The sequence below is a fragment of the Pleurodeles waltl genome, chromosome 5, assembly GCF_031143425.1.
Source record: "Pleurodeles waltl isolate 20211129_DDA chromosome 5, aPleWal1.hap1.20221129, whole genome shotgun sequence".
Classification (NCBI taxonomy): domain Eukaryota; kingdom Metazoa; phylum Chordata; class Amphibia; order Caudata; family Salamandridae; genus Pleurodeles; species Pleurodeles waltl.
Window position 1 is genome coordinate 344223731 of NC_090444.1, and position 21140 is coordinate 344244870.

Sequence of the window (21140 nt, forward strand, 5' to 3'; positions counted from 1 at the left end):
ACGTGGTTTTTTTCCACGCAAACAAGGCAGCGCCGGTCTGCTTGCGCCGGCTAACGCCATTCCATAAATACGGCGCCCGCATGGCGCTTCAGAATGGCGTTAGACGGCGCTAAATTTTTTGACGCTAAACTGCGTTAGCGCAGTTTAGCGTCAAAAAGTATAAATATGGGCCTTAGGCCCATGGGCATGGTCATTGGGCATAGTGGCATGTAGGGGGGCACAAATCAGGCCCCCCTATGCCACAAAAAAAAAAAATATATATACTTACCTGAACTTACCTTAATGTCCATGGGATGGGTCCCTCCGTCCTTGGGTGTCCTCCTGGGGTGGGCAAGGGTGGCAGGGGGGGTCCCTGGGGGCAGGGGAGGGCACTCTGGGCTCATTTTGAGCCCACTTGTCCCTTAACGCCATGCCTGACCCAGGCGTTAAAAAGCGGCGCAAATGCGCCGTTTTTGGCCACGCCCACTCCCGGGCGTCATTTTTGCCGGGAGTATAAATACCACGTAAAGGCCTGGGAGTCATTTTTTAAGACGGGAACGCCTCCCTTGCATATCATTAACGCAAGGAAGGGGTTCACGCTAAAAAATGACGCACACTCCGGGCACTTTGGCGCCCGAAGCGTCTAACGCCATAGTATAAATATGGCGTTAGTTGGCGTTAGTTTAGCGTCGAATTTGCGTCGAAAAAAACGACGCAAATTCGGCGCAACCAGAGTATAAATACGGCCCTAAATGTCTTGGAGCAATATGTGGGTGTTCAAGCCTGTGTGTCTGTGTTGATCGTGTTCACTAATGTACATGTACTGTAGTATCCTTTGGTTTATTGAAAAAAAGTTACCCTTTAACAGTATGAACTAGCGATCTTTGAGTTTCATCAGAGATATAGTACTGACTCTTCCTAAATGGAATTTTACAAAAGTCGGCATAATATATATGCCTATTTATAAAATAAATGTAAAACGGTACATCCTGTGCAATTATAGGTACCCATCCACATTTGTTATTAGAATCTCACGTGTCCTATTTGTATTTGTTGCATGACAAATGTGTACATTGTTATATAAATCCCAAATGTATATTGTGCTTATACAATACATTTATCTACCACCATGAAACGTATTTATAAGACATTTTAAAACGAACTCTAGATAATTTATTGCAAAGGACCGGCTCGCTTTCAAGCATATATTTCGATTTTTTGTTTTATGGTAAGGAGAAATAAAGGAGGTATTTTGTAGTAAATTGAGCGTATTGTAGGCTCTTGCCCAGCTACTGTCTGTCTTATTGATCAAATAGTTAAAATTAGTGATCAGATATAATGGTATATAATGGCAAAGCCAACTCAGATAAAACATTGGAAAAACGCATGGGGTGTCAATGGCAGGGTATAGCTTATTTCAATTTCTTTCACAAATAATTTATACCACCACATGATTTAGGGAAAAGATGTCACAGTTTAATATTTAAAATATTACCTATGGGATAACACAAAAAATTAATTTACAGTCACAAACTGTACATATTTGTCGGAATAGGGAAATTCGTTTTTTTGTGGCTTAGTAAAAATAGGTTTCTTTAAATGTAAGGACATGAGTCGTTGACAATATACAAGACTATAAATCAGTGAATTAACATAAACAGGCTAGGGTTGACAATCTTTTTAATATAACTTACACAGAAATTTGGATAGCGTTTCAGGGTATTAGGGAATAGAAAGGAAAGCGAGAGGCATGCAACGTGGTGGCGCTAATTCTTGCTCAATATACTCTTGAGACTCCTCTCTACTGCCTCGTCCAGTTCTTCCTCCAGTTCTTCCTTCTTGGACATGGCCAGCTTGGACTTGTAATCTCCTACAATTTGGTCTATATAAGGGGCACTTTGCGTCCCATGTAGCATGAGGGTCCACTCCTTCAGCACACCCTTTTCTGGAATGCTTCCAACAAAGCCAACTTCAAGCACCCAGGTACCTCTAGGGTCTTCCCCCCATGTGTGTGTTGTCATGAAGGGCCATTTGTCAAAGCCCACCTTGGAGTCATCATCCCTTGGGCGCCGACTAAGCAAAATAGATTTAGTCCCCATGGGCGAAGTCATGTTGATGTTAAGATCTCCACGCCTTGTGGCATTTACAGTAATAACTGCTTGGACATGCTCAAGATAGCGAACAAAGTTTTCCTTTCCTTCACAGGCATCAGTTTGAAGTGTTAGAACAAGCTTCCCATTAGACGGGATTTTCCTGAAAGTTAAGATAAAACACACAATTAAAATAGGAAAAGCATGATTAGTGCCATAATGCTTCCACTATGGTTAATGTAGTTCTTTTCATTTGCATTGTCCTTTACCCAAATTCTGCCTTTCTCATTACCTAAATTTGTCCACATAATTCTGTATTTAATAGAAACAAAAAATAATATAGTCAATATAAAGTCAGGAGAGGTGGATCAACGCATGGTTGAAATTACTTAAAGATTTGTTAAATGTTTATTAAGTTAAGAGTTAAGGTGAGCACCATACTAACTAAATACACACACCATTTGATGCTCTCTTTCTCACTTCCAGTACGTATCCCACCCTACATCTGTAATGATATTTAACTATTTGGAGAACAAAACTGCTAAAAATTAACTGCCATCGAGCTGTGATATAGAACCTGGGGACAGAAAAGCACCATTAGGTAATTTTTTATTGTCTCAGGGCCTCTTCACAAGTCTTACAGTCACTTGACCGCGAGACTCGTGGTGGCAGTCAGACTGCCACCAATGAGGTGGTCCGAGCGCCATGTTATGACCACTGCGGTTGTGCTGCAGGCTGACTGCCAGCACTACCATGCTCAGAGATCCCGGCAGTCTGGTGGTCTGGTGGTTGCGGCGGTCCTAATCTGCCAGGGCAGTGCTGAAGACGGCTGCAGGGGGCCCCAGGGGGGCCTCTGCACTGCCCAGGCACCTAGCATGGGCCGTGCAGGGGTCCCCCTAGCTAGCACCCTCGCAATGTTCACTGATAGCAGACAGTGAACATTGTGAGGGTGCTGGTGCACCCTGCATCCTACAGCATTGCCGCTGGCTCGATTATGAGCTGGAGACAATGCTGTGGGGTGTTTTCTGCTAGGACAGTGGAGGAAACTCAGGTTTCCACCCGATGACCTAACAGGAAACTCTTAATGGGCACAGCAGGAGGTAGCCATTATCGCAGCAACCTCCCCGTCTGAAGTTCGGCGGATGGCCTAAATCGAACTCGTAATAAGGTTCTCTGTCTTGTAGAGAAGAGATGTGAAATTGATAGTCTTTAGAATTTGAGAAAATATTTCTTCAATCCACATTTCATTGACAATTGAAAAGAACATGGACGTTTCTCCACATTTTGTATATTTTTGATTATTAGATCTGAAAACTGTAACAAGTTAAACTTGTTTGCATGTCATTCCAGATTTTCCACTTTTTCTAAACCTTATTTTTACTTCTATTAGTTCTCTGCGCACTGAGACACTGTTATTCTGTGGCACAATGTGTGTATGCTGATTATGAAATAGTATTGGTAAAACTGATTTCACTCAATTCATTCATTTAACTTTCTGGTAGGGACGTAGTAGGTGGTACAGACAACTTATCAAAGCCATGAGAGATAAATGGCACATGTGGGCTACAGTGCATATTCAAACCAGTCACATACATATATGACAAAAATATATGGTTGCCAGAGGCAGCACTGTGCTCTGTCTGGGCTGCAAATTAACAGCACTGCAGTAACACTTTGGTAAGGAAAAGGGACTTCTCCTTGTTTTTTGGCAAATTAATAAGCCATCCCTAAAGTGTTTCTTTTATTACCACAAGGCAGGGTGCCTGATATAAAAGGTGGCACACTATATATTTAAAAAGTGTACTCTCACTGTGACTGAAGTCAATATTTGACACAAGGGAAACTCTGTAATCACTAGGGACGTGGGATGAATGGTAGACCAAGAACATATGTACCCTTATCACAAAAATATGCACTGATCCTGTGAAGTCAAATGACAATTCTTAATGAAACAAATAACCAAAGCAAACAAACAGTGCAGTGAATGTCATTGCAAAACAACATGCTTGATGCTATTTCATAAGTGATACACATGTGATAAACATGATCATCTTGTGTATCAAAGTAAAAAAACAACACAGCCTGTTGCATCAAATCATAAACTCAAAAGCAGATCTGAAGCTTGGTCAGTTAATGACAATTTGATCCCTAATAAAACTCTGAGATCGTTATTAGGACTCTAAAATAAAATACTCATGATCCTGAGAAAGTATTTCTAAAGGCACTGAGAAGGCTAATATCTTCCAAGCAGACATATGTAGAAAATTGAACCTGTCAGAGAAGCCTGAAAATCTAGAGGGAGGGTCTGTGGCCTGAGGTCACTTAGTGAGAATCAATTGGGTGCCAGTATACCAGTACACAACAAGCAAATCACTCAGGGGGTGTTATGGAAGAAGGCAGGTGCCTGAGGGGGCAAGAAATAAGTGAGAGCCTGCAGGGGTGAAGCTAGTGGTAGATTCCTGTCAGCCACAAAACCAAACTGTCCTGGAAACAATTCCTGCATAGCTTGGTTGAGGAAATGCTGGAGGTAATGAAAATGAAATATACATGGTGCTTGGCTTTTGTGATTCACAACCTTGCGGGTATTTGATTATTTGTGACAACAAAGATTTGTGCTTCAGTTGGCTACAAATAAAACACTTGCCTCTTCATTCTTAATCAATGGAATGGTTTACATTACTGAAGTTATTCACATATGAGGAGTGTTGTCAGGGGTTAGAAGTCGCCTTCCCATGTAAATGTTATAACCAAAAATAGAACTTATATCCATGGTATTGGACATTGACTTGGTGTGGCGTTCTATAAACTGTCCATAAAAAGGATGCAACCACTCGCTCACATGATGCAACTCCATCCGTGGGTTGCTCCTCATCAAGGACACAAGTCAAAGACAGGCCCACCACTACACAATTTTAATCTAAAAAAATGGCCTGTTAGATCCAACGAGAAACAGAATCATCGAAATAAACACATCTAGGAAGAAAGCGTAACAAATGGACTTGCATTCTTGATGAGGAGGAACCTATGATGAAGCAAGTCAATTTGTGTCTTTTTATTCAGCAATTGGAACAGCACAACAAATGAACGCTCAACACCATAAAATAAACTTGTTTTATCCTTCCTTATCTTGTTCTGTTTGTAGTCATTACATTACTATAGCCATTGGTTCAACATTGTTGCTGTCTTTCCAAGTTGTCAGGTCATCGAATGAGGCATGATTAGGCACCCCCTGGAACCCTGAGCTGTGCTAGCATCTGTACCCCTTGCCACAGCAAATCTCTTCAAATGTTACTTCTTTGCCTCTTTGAAAAGGGAAGTGGCCACATGGACATATTTGTGGCTCATTCTGGTGTGAAAATCACACTTATTTCTTGAACAGTACGTAGAAGCTGAACCGCGATGATATTTTTTCATATTTGTGTACATTTTCATCTGGGTAGGACTGGCCTATGGGGCAATTTGTTATTGTCAGATGAGCTAATCTTTTAGATCAGTGCGTGGGACTGTCTTGTGTTGAGTATGTTCTAGTTTTATGGCTATGTGTGGGGTAGTGTTTTAGACATTTTTTCAAAAAAGACTAGGGAATAGTAGCACTGTACAGGCTGTGGATGCTGTCATCTCATCACATGCAGTGCAGATGCACCAGCTGCACTTCGTAGGAGAGCACGGATTTATCAATGTTTTTAGCTTTTTGATAAGGAATGAATATTGAGTATTTCAATGCCGCTTTTCTCTAATATTACCACTCACATTTTCCGCAGCAAGAACAAACATCTGTGGTACCCCACCTCTCAGAGACCACCTAGAAAGCACGTCTTGAAAACACCAGATTAGCTGGATTCACAAACGTGGGCTACCTTTGTTTTTTCACTACCCAATTCATAATTGTTGGCAACTTTTATTTCGTACCCGGGCATATTTTCAGCCTTAATGGGACCCTTACTGTCATGTCTATAAATTAAGGTCGCTCTAAAAAGATTAATCATGATTTTCTTGTGTTTTCTTTTGTTTCTTTGTAGTTTTTAATGTATAAATAAATCCATACTTTAGGGGTTTTTAAATTCAGATGTACTCATAATTATACTAGGTGAGTCATTTATGTTGGTGCATTCAATTTAAAGTTAAAAGACGATAAATGTAATCAAAGTTTAGAAAAAATTATTCCTATACCCAAAGTACATTTTACAATCACGCAATAAAATGTGATAGAAAACTACATTCGAATGATTCTAGATTCAGCTTTCATGCATTTTAGTTCCTGCGTTTTTAGTTCATGTTTGATAAATTACTCAGATCGTAAGCTCAGTGCCTTTGCGGTCTACACACGTTAAAATAACCAATGACATGAAACAACTCATGCAAATCTAAATGTAATATCCCACTCATATCCCAGGGAATCGCAAAACTAGAACTATCTGAATACCAGAATATAAATTAAAACAGCTCATCAAGCATAGGAGAAACCAGTTCTTGAAGAGAAAGAATGTAATTATTGCCAATTAAGGAGTCATGCGGTATCTGTAAGTCAAACATAAATTCAGATGAGTTGATCACAAGGACTGTTCAGCAATGGTGATGAATTTCTGTCACTGAGTGGGAAGCAGTTTGAAAAAATCATGCACAGTTGCTGTGCAAGTGTTCCATCTTCATTGCCTGAGACATCAGGGAATAGCTCTTCAAGTTCAGGCTTTTGAAGGCGGCAGTTTGGACATATTTGGAGTGATGGAAAAAGGAAATTATAGCAGTTCATGATAAGAAAAATGGACACTAGTGAGCGTTATGGCAATTCAAATTATAATAAGGAGCGCGTGCGTCCGAAAATGTGCCAATTTAATCAGTTTGCCGAAATTACCTTCAAGGTTGCGCAATTGTTCCTACTCCAGATGATATCAAATACTGTCTCTGATGTTTGCATTTCTTGCAGGCCTTATTTTGTTCATATGTGGCGCACTTCAGTTTAGACAACAATGAAGTATTTTTGTTATTAATTTTTAGTGTTTCTCTTATTAGTAAGGCTACCCATTTCACTGGACGTCTTTTTACCCGCACGTCTAGCTGGCCATACCTCTCCTTGCCCGTACCTCTTCTTATCTATACCTTTCTGTACATATACTTTTCCTGCTCACAGTTACGTCAGCCTCCACCCATCCCTCACCTATTTCTATCTGAACTTCACTGGCTCCATCTATTTGCCTACATCTCTCTGAGTCTGTCCATGTTCCTTCCTGTAAATCCACTCCCCAACCCCATCACCTTTCACAGCCTGCACCCTAACTGCATCTATCTCTGTCTGCACTACTTGCAGACCGCTCCTCTCCAAGTACACAACTCTAACTCCAGTACATTTCCCTGGTCATACGTTTAACTTTAGCCCATTATGCATGTAACGTTCTGTGTCTGCTCATTCCTGATCCATCCTCTACTTGTCGGGTCTTCTCCCTGCTTGGAGCTTTCCCTGCCCCACCTTCTCCTTGTCCCTGATTCTCCCATGGAAAACGTCTCACAGCCGGTACCCAGCACACACCTCTACCAGCCCATTCCTTCCCTGGCTAGATGTTCCTGCTCGCACCTGGGTTTGCCTACTCATCTCCCAGCAGGCATCGTTCATGCCAGTACCACACACAGACAGTATGTCTCGCAATAGCACTTCCCTCTGGCCACACCTCTTCAGCCTGGTAGTTCTTCTTCTTCTTCTGCCTGTACATTGCTTTGCCTGTATTTCTCCAGCTATGCATCTTCCACAGTCTGTTCTCTCTTTGCTTAAAAGTTTCCCAGCCTGCACCTCTACTTGCTCACATTTCTTTTTAGCTGCACCTTTCCATGCGCCTACGTTTGCTTACCCCTACCATTCCCTTGTCACACGTGTACACATACATTATTTAGACCTCATCTTTGCAAAGCCAAAAGCATACATGCCAATAGACCCTCTTAAATATTGGCTTTCTTTTTTGCTGTCTCCCGCTTGAAATTGTCTCTGCTTCAATAAAAGTTAATGGGGGGAATACATTCTCTTGATAATTTTTTTAATCTCCTATTTTCCTATTCTAAAATATTGGTATGGATGCAATAGGCCTGCCTTATAACTGAAAATGCAAGCCAGACCAATTGTTAGTGACAACTGTATCACCCTCACCTGCCATTATCCCATCATCAAATACCCAACAAGTGGATCTTGTTATAAAAAAAATCATATTTGTGTTTTTCTGGACACTAGCTCCATGTTGTATAATTGGATTTTTGAAAATGTGTATATTGATAAACATATATATTACTGACATAAATCGTCAAAGCTTACACTACTGCACATTGCGAATTCACCACGCTTAAGATAATACAATTGCCAGAAGAGAAAGATTGATCTCTGTTGTTTATTTTAGTACCTTCAGCATCTCTGTTTTTCTTTTTGTGTGTTAATACACAGCCCAACAATGTCAACAAGCATATGCAAAAAAGTGAAAGACTAAAATTAGAAAAAAAGACAACATGATGCCTAAACATGATAAGTATATGCATGGAAAATAAATAAATATAACAAGGAGTGGTGGTTTTGCAAAAGTATTGTACATAGTGTATGGCTGTTTTACAGTTCCAATATGTCAAGTCTAGAAGCAATGTATTTATTACCTAGGAGAAGTAAAACAATGATACATTATGCACAATACCAATCCAAGATAACCACTCAGAAAAGATCACCAAGTGTGGTCATTTTGGGATAGTATTGTGCATAGGCTATTGTTGTTCTACACCTTCAAGATGGCTGATATAATGTTTCTAAACATGATTGCATTCTTCTACAGCTAAAGTAAAACAATGATACACTGAGGAAAAACATTTTAAGACTGCTTGATGCTCTCCGGTCTGCTACTCTTTATGTGGTTCCAGCATGGCAGTGTGGGTGGCCATTTCTCCTTCTAATAGACAACTAGAGGCCCCATTTTAGGTTGGTGCATGGTCTAGCTGCTCATGAATGCTCTCACCCATGCTCTATTTGAAGCAAGCCAAGGCGCTGATACAAAGCCTAAGGTGTGCCAACGTAAGCCCGTCTGCACACATTCATGTCTATTCCATGACCAGCGCCAGCCACTCTGTCTGGCTCATTCCAAGCTTAGTAGCTAGAACCAAACACTACAGAGGTGAGCTATTCAATCTCAATCTCTCCAGCTCAGACTGTAGGTGACTGTCCCCAGAGGTGTTTGGGAGGAAATATCTTGTGGTTGCTGCAGCCTTGTATTGCAGTTGGACCCCTTCCCTTTAGGGCTCACCTCGTTTATCTGGTGAAGCACACCAGTGCAACTTCTGAGAGGTTTACACTTCAGCCAACACTTCACTCGACACTACAGTCAACCCTTAAAGCCTGTCTAATTAATGTACTCACATTACCTAAGCATGCCTTGCAAATTCTGCTAACTCTAATGCCATATTTTAACGGAAACCTGGTTCTGTCTGACTCCAATATTGAAATTGCTCAAGCAGTCCCTGTGAGTTTTGTAATCTGTAGACAGAATAAAGTGGCAAAAGAAAGGGGGGCATTAATATTATTCTTTGCACCAATTTTCAATGTTCTATATTTCATATAGATAATTCAATGGGGAAGGAATTTTTGAGTTTTTGAATTACTCCCACACTTAAATTCTCCTTTTCAGGGCTTCTAATATATTGACCTTCTGGTGCCCATGCAGATTTTCTTTCTTCTTGGGGTAAAATTATTATCTCAGTTTCAATGAGATACTCCAACTTCACAATTTTAGAGGATTTTAGTCTGCGAGGGGATGGTGAAAATGATAAAGCTGATCAAACAATGGTAATCTCTTTTAGGGAAATCAATTTTCTACCTCTGTTGTTATTCCCACTCATCATGCTGGCCACTCAAACGTGCTATTCTCAGTGGATTCTGCCATAGTGCTAACATGGGGAGATCTTTTTTTAATCCCAATTAGTTGGGTGAGAAGTCATACTATCCCTCAATCAAACTTTAATAATAGTAGTGGGGCCAGTTCCAGGAACAAAATGAAACATAGGGAGCTCATGGAAATCAAGCTAGAATCACAACCAACTATAGGATGCATTGTTGGCATATATTTAGATTGAGTTAACTCCTGGATTCTGGATGACACTAGCAAGTTAGGAACTGTTAAACCTTCAATTTTCAACTACAAACAACTCTTCACCACTTGGTTTTCTGCAGAGATTGAAATTCTTAAGGAACGCAAATGATAACTATATTACCACAATGCTGCTTTTGAGTGTTTTGAAAAAGCTCTTAAACAGTATCATAAAGAGATTAAGATCACCCAGTACACATCCTATGCAGAACAAAGTGCAGCTGCAGAGACTTCTTCACAATATATTTTCAAAATCATCAAATCCTTCCTACACCCTAGAACCTGTAGCCCCACTATTCCAATCTCAGAGGATTCATGTGTAAACATTTCTACTTTTTTTGAGTATGAGGTTTAAAAGATTCAAGCCCTGTTACCAACATTAGCTACTAGGCTGGTTCCTGGTTTAACATCACATCTACTTGCTTTCCGGACAAACCTGAGCTTAGTCCAGCTAACACTCTATCACTATTCCACATACTAATATTTCTTTTCTGTGTCCTTTTGTATCTATGTGTGACAAATGTAGTCCTTATTCCCTTGATCAAACTAAACACACACTTTTGCAATGCAAATCAGGGTCACCAAGTAATCCATGTCCTCATTCTTCGGCAGGTGGTTGAAGTTATTGCTCCAGTGTATCATTATCTGTTTTATAAATCCTTGGAGTTGGCAGTGTTCCTGCCTGGTGGAAAAAGCCCAAGGTGGTTCAATTTTTAAAGAACCCAACCCATCCATCTTATACAAATGTTTGTCCCAATATTCATGATTCCCCCTGCCTCTAAAAGGCTTCAAAAGATGGTCAATTCCCAGCTGTCAGCTTAGCTGGAAGAGAACAGACTTCTACATCATACTCAATCCAGTTTCAGTCCTGGTCACTGTAAGAAATTGGGTTACAGGTGGAGGGAATAAATCCCTACTCAAGCAACAACCACAAACCTGTGCTTCAACCTCTTCTTCTATGGCTGGGTCCAAACTGGAATGGCATGGGCAGCAAAAAAACGATGGATTTAGACCCAGATCACTGTACTGGGGGTGAATGTTTGACAATGTTCAGCATTCCGTCCATCACTTGTTGTTTTTGCTTTGTCGCCCTAAGTGGGAAGGGTATGCCCAGACGTGGGTCCCGTGCTTCCCATGCCACTGGATTCAAGCTAGCCTGGCTGATGAGGGGTGAAACCCCGAAACCTGTCCCAGGATGCTTGTTTCCAGTCCAGGGAAGACCTGGCCTAGCAGTTCGGGCTGGACTGTTCCCATGGGGAACAGGGTCAAGACTGATTTGCATATGGCTGGGTCCAAACTGGAATGGCATGGGCAGCAAAAAAACGATGGATTTAGGCCCAGATCACTGTACTGGGGGTGAATGTTTGACAATGTTCAGCATTCCGTCCATCACTTGTTGTTTTTGCTTTGTCGCCCTAAGTGGGAAGGGTATGCCCAGACGTGGGTCCAGTGCTTCCCATGCCACTGGATTCAAGCTAGCCTGGCTGATGAGGGGTGAAACCCCGAAACCTGTCCCAGGATGCTTGTTTCCAGTCCAGGGAAGACCTGGCCTAGCAGTTCGGGCTGGACTGTTCCTATGGGGAACAGGGTCAAGACTGATTTGCATATGGCTGGGTCCAAACTGGAATGGCATGGGCAGCAAAAAAACGATGGATTTAGGCCCAGATCACTGTACTGGGAGTGAATGTTTGACAATGTTCAGCATTCCGTCCATCACTTGTTGTTTTTGCTTTGTCGCCCTAAGTGGGAAGGGTATGCCCAGACGTGGGTCCCGTGCTTCCCATGCCACTGGATTCAAGCTAGCCTGGCTGATGAGGGGTGAAACCCCGAAACCTGTCCCAGGATGCTTGTTTCCAGTCCAGGGAAGACCTGGCCTAGCAGTTCGGGCTGGACTGTTCCCATGGGGAACAGGGTCAAGACTGATTTGCATATGGCTGGGTCCAAACTGGAATGGCATGGGCAGCAAAAAAACGATGGATTTAGGCCCAGATCACTGTACTGGGGGTGAATGTTTGACAATGTTCAGCATTCCGTCCATCACTTGTTGTTTTTGCTTTGTTGCCCTAAGTGGGAAGGGTATGCCCAGACGTGGGTCCTGTGCTTCCCATGCCACTGGATTCAAGCTAGCCTGGCTGATGAGGGGTGAAACCCCGAAACCTGTTCCAGGATGCTTGTTTCCAGTCCAGGGAAGACCTGGCCTAGCAGTTCGGGCTGGACTGTTCCCATGGGGAACAGGGTCAAGACTGATTTGCATATGGCTGGGTCCAAACTGGAATGGCATGGGCAGCAAAAAAACGATGGATTTAGGCCCAGATCACTGTACTGGGGGTGAATATTTGACAATGTTCAGCATTCCGTCCATCACTTGTTTTTGCTTTGTCGCCCTAAGTGGGAAGGGTATGCCCAGACGTGGGTCCCGTGCTTCCCATGCCACTGGATTCAAGCTAGCCTGGCTGATGAGGGGTGAAACCCCGAAACCTGTCCCAGGATGCTTGTTTCCAGTCCATGGAAGACCTGGCCTAGCAGTTCGGGCTGGACTGTTCTCATGGGGAACAGGGTCAAGACTGATTTGCATATGGCTGGTTCCAAACTGGAATGGCATGGGCAGCAAAAAAACAATGGATTTAGGCCCAGATCACTGTACTGGGGGTGAATGTTTGACAATGTTCAGCATTCCGTCCATCACTTGTTGTTTTTGCTCAACCTCTTCTAGCAGCAGCCAGGCTTAACTCGGAGGCAATGTGTAAAGTATTTGTGCAATCCTTCAAAAAATAACAAAGTGAAAACACAACATAAAAAAGATTTCACATTAGATCAGAAAAATAGACTACATTTTAATAAATAAAGATAAAAATTACAGAAATCCAATCGGCAAAAATAGAGATATGTAGATTTAAAGGTTTCAGTGAAAAAAGCACAAAAAGCACCAGCTGTGGATATCTGTTTGTGCTGGACCAGGACAAGCTCACAAGTTCAGGTTGACCACAATGGAGCACGGGCCTGCTACAGGGACCCACTGATAGACCCGGTGAGGCCTACTGAACAAAAGTACCTTAAATTGAGATTGCAGAGCGATGCAGGGTCCCGAGTCAAGGATGCATTGTGCAGCTAAGGCAAGGAGAGTTCTAGGTCAGAGATACATCATGCAGGGTGGGTTTGGGGGAGCTGCAAGGGTGTGATGCGAGGTTAGCAAGGATTCTGTCAACAAGGGGCTTGCAATATAAAGTCCTCCATTAAAGGTACATTGCGCAGTGGCTGGTTCCATAAAAACTGCAGGATTTGCGATGTGAAGTCCTGTAACATTGTCAAGGCTGCTGTTGATAAGAGAATTGCAATGGGAAGGTCTGCGTCAGGGATGCGTTGCACACCAGTGGTCTCAATGAGGCTTTGAGGTCAATGTGGAGTTCTTGCGCTGAAGGAATCCTCACTGCAGAGGCAATGCATTGGTTCTGCTTGGCATTCCAACACTTGAATAAACAACTTGAACAAACCACTGGCATAAGGCAGTTGGGCGAAAGCTTGTCTATGTATGGGGACTGTATAAGTATTTATGTATATATACATATTCACTGAAAAAATAAAAGGTTAAAGTAACATTATAGTTAGGTGTAATAAAAATATCTGGTTTTGTTTAAAGCAAACCTTAGAAATTCACTGAAAAAAACAAAGGTTAAAGCAACATTATGGCTAGGTGAATTTCTCAGTGACAACATTAATGTTTTGAGCTAAAAAAACACAGAAATTCAGCAGTTACAGTTAGCAGTACTAACTATAGCTTGCTCCCTGACATGCACTGCTTATGACCTCACAGATTAAATCACTCATGACATGTTCTGTGACATCATTTATGACGTCACTGGTTACATCACTGAACAGAATTACACCAAATTTGGTAGAAAGCTAGATCTTGGTATGAAAAGAGTGCTTTTTATAATTTGGTGCAAATCCATTCAGTAGCTTTAAAGTTATTAAAGAAAAAACATTCCAGGGGCACGAATCCGATGAAGATCTGATAGATCTCATGGCGAGATGGAACTGGCTGCCACCTCCACCATGAAGTGGTGTCAGCCATCAGGGGACTTGGACTCATCTGAGTCCATAGAAAAAACAAAAAAGAAAGACAATGGCGCAGGATAGAAATTTGGAGAGGTTCCATGAATTCACTGTAAAAGGAAAAAGAGAACAAGCACAAGCTCCCATGCTTTTTTTCTAAATATCCACTGGATGGGCCAGGTTCCGGGGTGGATTAAATAGCATAATTGGGAGAGGGAGGCACACATGGACACTCTCCTTAGGCCGATTTCAGCTATGGGGACCCCATTCCCAGGGCCTGGCATAATGCAGGAAGGGAGAGGGGGCTGTGTGGCCCCCTCCCAGACAATTTTGGGCCCCTGGGACCACCACCCTCTGGGGTTTCGCCATTAAGAAATAGGGGACGAGGGCTTTGCGGCCCCCCTCTTGGGAAGTTTACGGTCATGGGGACCCCAACATCTAGGACTCAGCTGTGCCAACAAAAGGGTGGGGGTCCGCCCGTCCCCTCTGGAGTCATTAATGGAACTGGGAACCCCATCCCCCAAGGCTGGCTCCAGCTATGTCCCACTATGTTGAAAGTTTTGGGGTGATTCGACAAGTGGGGGCTGAGAAAAGGGGGAGGTCCCAAAACACGTTTTTCTCCTTGTAATTACCCATTGGGATTTTAGACACAACTACAGCTCGAATCAATGAACGGAATTACACCAAATTCAGCAGAAAGCTAGATCTTGATCCAGAAAGAGCCATTTTGTAATGTGGTGAAATTCTTTCAGTAGTTTTATAGTTATTAATGAAAACATATTTTTGAACATCTAGGGACACAAACCCCCGGCAGATCCAAAAGATGTCATGATGAGATTTGATTGGCTGCCACCACTTCAACCAGGATGTGATGGCAGCCACTTTAGGACTTAGACTCAGGGTAGGAATAAAAAATGGAAAAAAAAGTGTGTGCTCCAGTGCTTGTTTTCTTTAATGCCCCTTGAGTGGGCCAGGTCTTGGGGGGGAGACTTATAAGTATAATTGGGAAAGGGAGGCACTCATGGCCCATTTCCTCCGGCCAATTTTGGCACCAGAGACCACATCCTCCAGCCGAGTACAAAAAGGGGGAGGGGAGCCAAGCAAATGTGGGAAAAGGGAGGGGTACCCGGAGACAGCTACCGCCTGGTGCCCAACCCTGAAGAAAAGGTGTCTGAGGCCAAACAACACCCCTTTCCTGGGCTGTTTTTGTGGCCCCTGAACCCCAAACTCTGGGCCAGGACACGCAGAGAAAAGGGGAGGTGGAAAATGTCATGACTGATGTGATATGTGGGGTAATTCGCAGTGCTCGGTGAGGGCAAGAGTTATATTTATCTCTGGGCATGACTTATAGTTACTTGGGATAAATTTAAATATAACTGCAGAATTTCAATGGTTTTGTGTGTGTAAAATCTGAGCCTGACTATAATGTCCTTGTAAGCTTTGTTTTTTTAGTGAATTTCTAATTCTATTTCCTAACTATATTGCCCCTGTAACCTTTGTTTGTTTATTGAATATGTACGTTTTGTAATGCTCTTCACTAACTGTAATGACTCTGTAACCTTTATTTTTTTTCAGTGAATTTCTATATGTTTTTTAACAGATAGCAATAATTAATTACCATACGTGAATTAAACCACTGCCAAACAAGGCCTTTGGCCATGCATAGCTGGGGTGGGAGTAGGGTGCAGGGCCAGGCCTGTGGCTACCCCCACCCCAAAGCCAGCCAACCTTGGAGGGGGGTATAATACACATACACATAATACAATAGAACTCTTTGCCAAACATGTGAGACAACCTAATGGAAAAATTCAGGTTGAAGGTAAAGCCCCTTGCAACCTCTACACTCCAAGGGTACCCATCGGATTTACTTTTAAGTCTACCTGTGCAGTGTTATTTCAAGTGGTTCCCTTCTCCGTTCTGAACCAGCTCCAAGACTTTCAGTCTCAGTCCCCACTTGAACTGGCAACCACCAAACTTATCCGGCTGTCCCACAGGGCATTTTGATGACCTCAACTTTAAAACATACGGTGACACTTGTGAGAGCATTGCCTGACTTTATGTGCATTTTTAAAGATTTCTCTCATTGCATCCTATGGTGTGTTATTAGGCACAAAAAGACTATTTCCGCTAAATTTTGAAAAATCATAACTTAAAAAGTACGTATCCGATTTTGATGATCTTCGTCTTAAAAGTTATATAAAAAATCTGAATCTGTATTTTTGTGAATTGGTCTTGAGTTATTCTTTTGAGTGTGTGTCTACATTTATTGATACTATGAGTACAACAAATGCTTAGCACATCTCCAAGATAAGCCCAACTGCTCGCCCACACTACCACAAAAACAGAGCAATAGGTGGTCTGCTTTGTACCTCTAAATACTAAAGTGGGGTTGCTTGGACTCTCTGCACAGTGCCCAAAGAGAGCTAGCCTCCTATATACACATACAACTTTAAACGAATAACTCATAAAAATCAACATGAATAATAATGATCTTCTAGTCATAGTAATTCAGTGTAATGATTAGAAAATCTCAAATATTATTGTGAATCAGGTTAGCATTTTATTAAACATGGTTGGGCACAACATCTGCTATGGTAAGCACAATGTCCACCAATTGTAGGCACAATGTCCAGCATTAGATAGACATGTATACTTTAAAATACAAATTAGCGCATCTTGGTTAGGCTTTTACTTGTGAATTTAAAGTCACCTAATTCTGGCTTCTGTGCCACTAAAGCATTACCAAAAGGTTCCCTCTAACAATCTTTCCTTTAACAGAAATTTATGCAGTCTCAAAAGGACACTCTCATGTACATTGAGACAACTCAAAGCCTTGTTGTTTGATATCGTAAGGGACTTGGTCTACTGAAATTCACAATTCTCTTCAAATTCTTATAACTGCCCTTCAATTTTTCAGTTTCTATTTCTTCCCCGCCATTTATTCTTAGCTCTTTGATTCTTGCAAAAAAATATGATTTGTAAAGTTCATCAATAATGCCCACAGTCACAATCTGTCTGACTTTTTCCCTTTTGCAGAGTCATTTCCAATCTTTTTGCCTCTTCCTCCTAATTTTTTCTGACCTGTTTTTGTTGGCTTTAGGACTCTATGCACCTTACTACTGCTAACCAGTGCTAAAGTGCAGTTGCTCTCTGTGTAAATTGTATTGTTTGGCTTATCCATGATTGGCATATTTGAGTTACCAGTAAGTCCCTAGTACAGTGCACTAGAGGGGCCCAGGGCCTGTAAATCAAATGCTACTAGTGGGCCTGCACCACTGGTTGTGCCACCCACATTAGTAGCCCTGTAAAGGTGGCTCAGACCTGACACTGCCGTGTCTGTGTGTGCAGTTTTAAACTGCCAAATCAACTTGGCAAGTGTACCCAGTTGCCAAGCCTAAACCTTCCCTTTTCTTACATGTAAGACACCCCTAAGGTAGGCCCTAGGTAGCCCCATGGGCAGGGTGCAGTGTACGCTTAAGGTGGGACATATACTAATGTGTTTTATATGTCCTGACAGTGAAACACTGCCAAATTTGTTTTTCAATGTTGCAAGGCCTATCTCTCTCATAGGTTAACATAGGGGCTGCCTTTAAATATTGTTAAAGTGCAGATTCCCTTTGGGAGTAGATGGAAATTTGGAGTTTGGGGTCTCTGAATTCACAATTTAAAAATATATTTTTTAGTGAAGTTGGTTTTGAGATTGTGTGTTTGAAAATGCCACTTTTAGAACGTTAGAAATGTTGGGTCTGTGAAACTTTGCAGATTTCGCCAATAAGATATCTAACGTAAGGCAATTTAGCATTGATCTCGTAGCAACCCTTTCCATGTCCATTAAAAGCATAGCACCTGCATAATCAGTTGACATCTTAACTACAATAGTTGACAACTTCCTTATCTTCATGTCAATCAGAATCACACCAACAGGTGAAATCACTGAACCAAAAATGTCACCTGTAATCTCTGCTGCGTTAATTAGCTCCTCTCTTTGTCCTGGAATTAGATCTCCCTTCCAGATTGAATTGTCAAATTTTTTCCACATTGTAGATTTCCGGCAAAACTATCCCTAAAGAGCATGTACCATACCAGCCTTCGGGCAGTTTGTAATAGGTGGTTCTTCCACATATGAAATAAACACCTGGTATGGCTGGGTCATGTCGGTTTAACATAAAATTCCAAACACTTTTTAACAAAAACACGTCTAGATTCACTAGTCTCTACAAACTTATTGTCAATCTTTAACTGTGGCCTGTATATGCATAGTTTCCTTCCATGTTGGGAATCCAAAGCTAAGTGTCCTTGTGTTCCCCACTGGGAAATTGTCCCTTTCTGCCAATCCTGAAAAACAATTCCCTTTTCTATCTTGACTTTCATTGCCTTTCTACTATCATCCACTTGAATTAAATCTTTTTTCTACTTGTGTGTGAATGCATGTCAGGTTTTTTTTCTGAGCTTAAACAGTGCCAAAGGTTAGTGTTGGTTCAAAGAAAATTATGTCAATATTCTTTGCCTTAGCAATACTACTCAGATGCTGATTAACAGGCACTAAATAAAAGACAACACCATACTTAGAGTAGAAATACTGAATATACTTTTCACTATACAAACGTGTTAATAACAAGCTATAGTTAATACCATAAGTCAAAGGCAGACTATAGTATGTAATTCCTTCCTGTATAGTTGAAAGTATTTGTGTCCACACATAACAATCACGCAGATCCATGATTTCAATGTATTCATACAGTAACCTGTAGTATACATTAGAACACAAATCTCTCTTTGAGTTATCAAGATGAAGCACTCTTTCATCCCATAAAATTGACCTTGTTTTGTGTGTGTCTCCCCATGCACTGGTGTAACTGTGCTCTCTAAATTGTCATTCACTGACACACTCAATTCAGCACATACTAATATACTCACAATCACACACACTATTGCAAACCCAATACACATGTTTACATTTATTACATTTACCTTGATCTGTATTCATGGCTTATCTAAAGTCAGACCAAAAATTCCAAATTCTAAAATCAAAACAAAATCAAAATCTTTTAAAATGTGTTTTTTTCTTTCTTAACGTGAGCAAAAGCAAAATCAAAAATCAAAAATACTCCAACGTCTTTTTGCACTTATTTACAACTGTTCTTGATCTTCTAGAAAGTTAATCAAGTCTTTACTAACACGTTCTCAAAGAGTTCAAAAGGAAATGTCTCTAATAAATTACTGTTTGGCAATCACTGATTAGCACTACCAGCAATTAGTGTCTCTGTTCATCAACTGGCAAAGTTATTTCAAAATTCAGCTCTAGTGTGATATCAAGTTCCAGAATGCTAAGCATGGTCAAAACAAAAGGCAATACATTTGCTCTCCCATTCATTTGCAGCAAACTAAGTCCATTCAGGTGCAGAATATCTGCAGCTTAGCTCCCATTTTCTCTTTGATCTCCTTATTATACTGTCTTCACTGTCACTTTGATCAGGTTCTTCAGCTATTTCAGCAATTGTTGGAAGCACATCCGCAACTGGGTCTGGACTTTTTGAGGGCCACTGGTCTCCTCACACAGTTTGCATTTCATGCACTGCTGGTACTACAAAGTTTGCTGAGCTGGGAGGAGCCAGCTGACTTTGACTTTGCTCTCCTGCACCTCCAACAGTCTTGGACGCCCTCAGGCTCTGCAGTAGACAATTGTCCAGTCCTCACAGTTTGCTTAGACTGGACCCATTCACTCACCGATTCCGACCCTAGAGGAACAGGCACTGTATCCTCAAGAGGACGTGGAACTTTGCATGTGTGGGTCACATGAACCCAGTTCGAAACACCAGCACACTTCACAGCTGTCGTAGTCACTAGGACAATGTGATACAGCCCTTTCCAACATGACTCTAAGCATGACTTCTTAACATGCTTTTTTATGAGGACCCCTTTTGCATGGTCTCAGGTTGTGACACTGTTCCTGTGGCGGTTGAACTGTTGCTTCTTCTACCTGATGAGACAAAGAGCAAACCTCATCAGCTAGTCCTTTGCAACAGTCCAGCAATAAGTCCTTTGTAATGTTCATAAGTGCATCTGAAAGCACGGCGGGTAGTCTTATGGCACGTCCCATGAAAATCTCATGTGGCAACAATCCTGTCTTCCTGTTGGGAGTGCAATGCATGCTCAACAGAACAAGTGGCAATGCATCAGGCCATTTCAATGTTGTAGAAGCACACACTTTTGACAATTGAGACTTTAAAGTTCATTCATCTGCTCAACCAATCCAGATGCTTCTAGTCTGTTACTGCAGTGCAATCTTTACTCAATTTGTAATGCTACATACAACAATTTGATAATCTCATTATTAAAATTAGATCCTTGGTCTGATTTAAAGAAATAGGGAATTTGAACCTCGGGATCAACTCACTCAACAACAGCTTTGCAACAGTAAGACTATCATTTCTACGTGCTGGATAAGCTTCTATCCAATGTGAGAAAACACACGCTATCACCAAAACATACTTCAGTCCATTGCATGCAGGCATCTCAATGAAATCTAGCTGCATTCTGTTGAAGAGTCCACCTGATCCACCAATGTGACTCAAATTAACCACAATGCATTTTCCAAAAGTCATCTGCTGACAAGTTACACATCTATGACACACCGCTTCTGCAACTGATCTGAATCTGGGGTTGTACCATGTCTGTTTAAATGTCCTGATCATTGCATCTCTGCTAAGATGGACTTGGCCATGATAGAATCTCGCCATTGAAGGCAACAAACTATTTGGCAACACTGCTTTTCCTTCATTTGAAACCCAAACGTCATCCTCATCTTTCTGAATACAACCTGCTCTGCGGCAACCTCTGCATTCCTCTTCAAAGACTTCTTCCTGCAAACTCTTAACCTCTTCCCAGGTGTCAATTGCTGTAATCAGAAAACTTT

General features: G+C 41.6%; 1 protein-coding gene across 1 annotated transcript in view; it reads right to left on the reverse strand.

The window, feature by feature from the left end:
• Positions 1-1204: 1204 nt before the first annotated feature.
• PCSK2 (proprotein convertase subtilisin/kexin type 2) overlaps positions 1205-21140 on the reverse strand; it is a 1091080-nt gene continuing 1071144 nt past the window's right edge. The window contains exon 12 of the mRNA XM_069234088.1: positions 1205-2232. Within this exon, the coding sequence (XP_069090189.1) occupies positions 1746-2232 (487 nt within the window). The 3' untranslated portion in view covers positions 1205-1745. The remainder of the gene's footprint in view (positions 2233-21140) is intronic.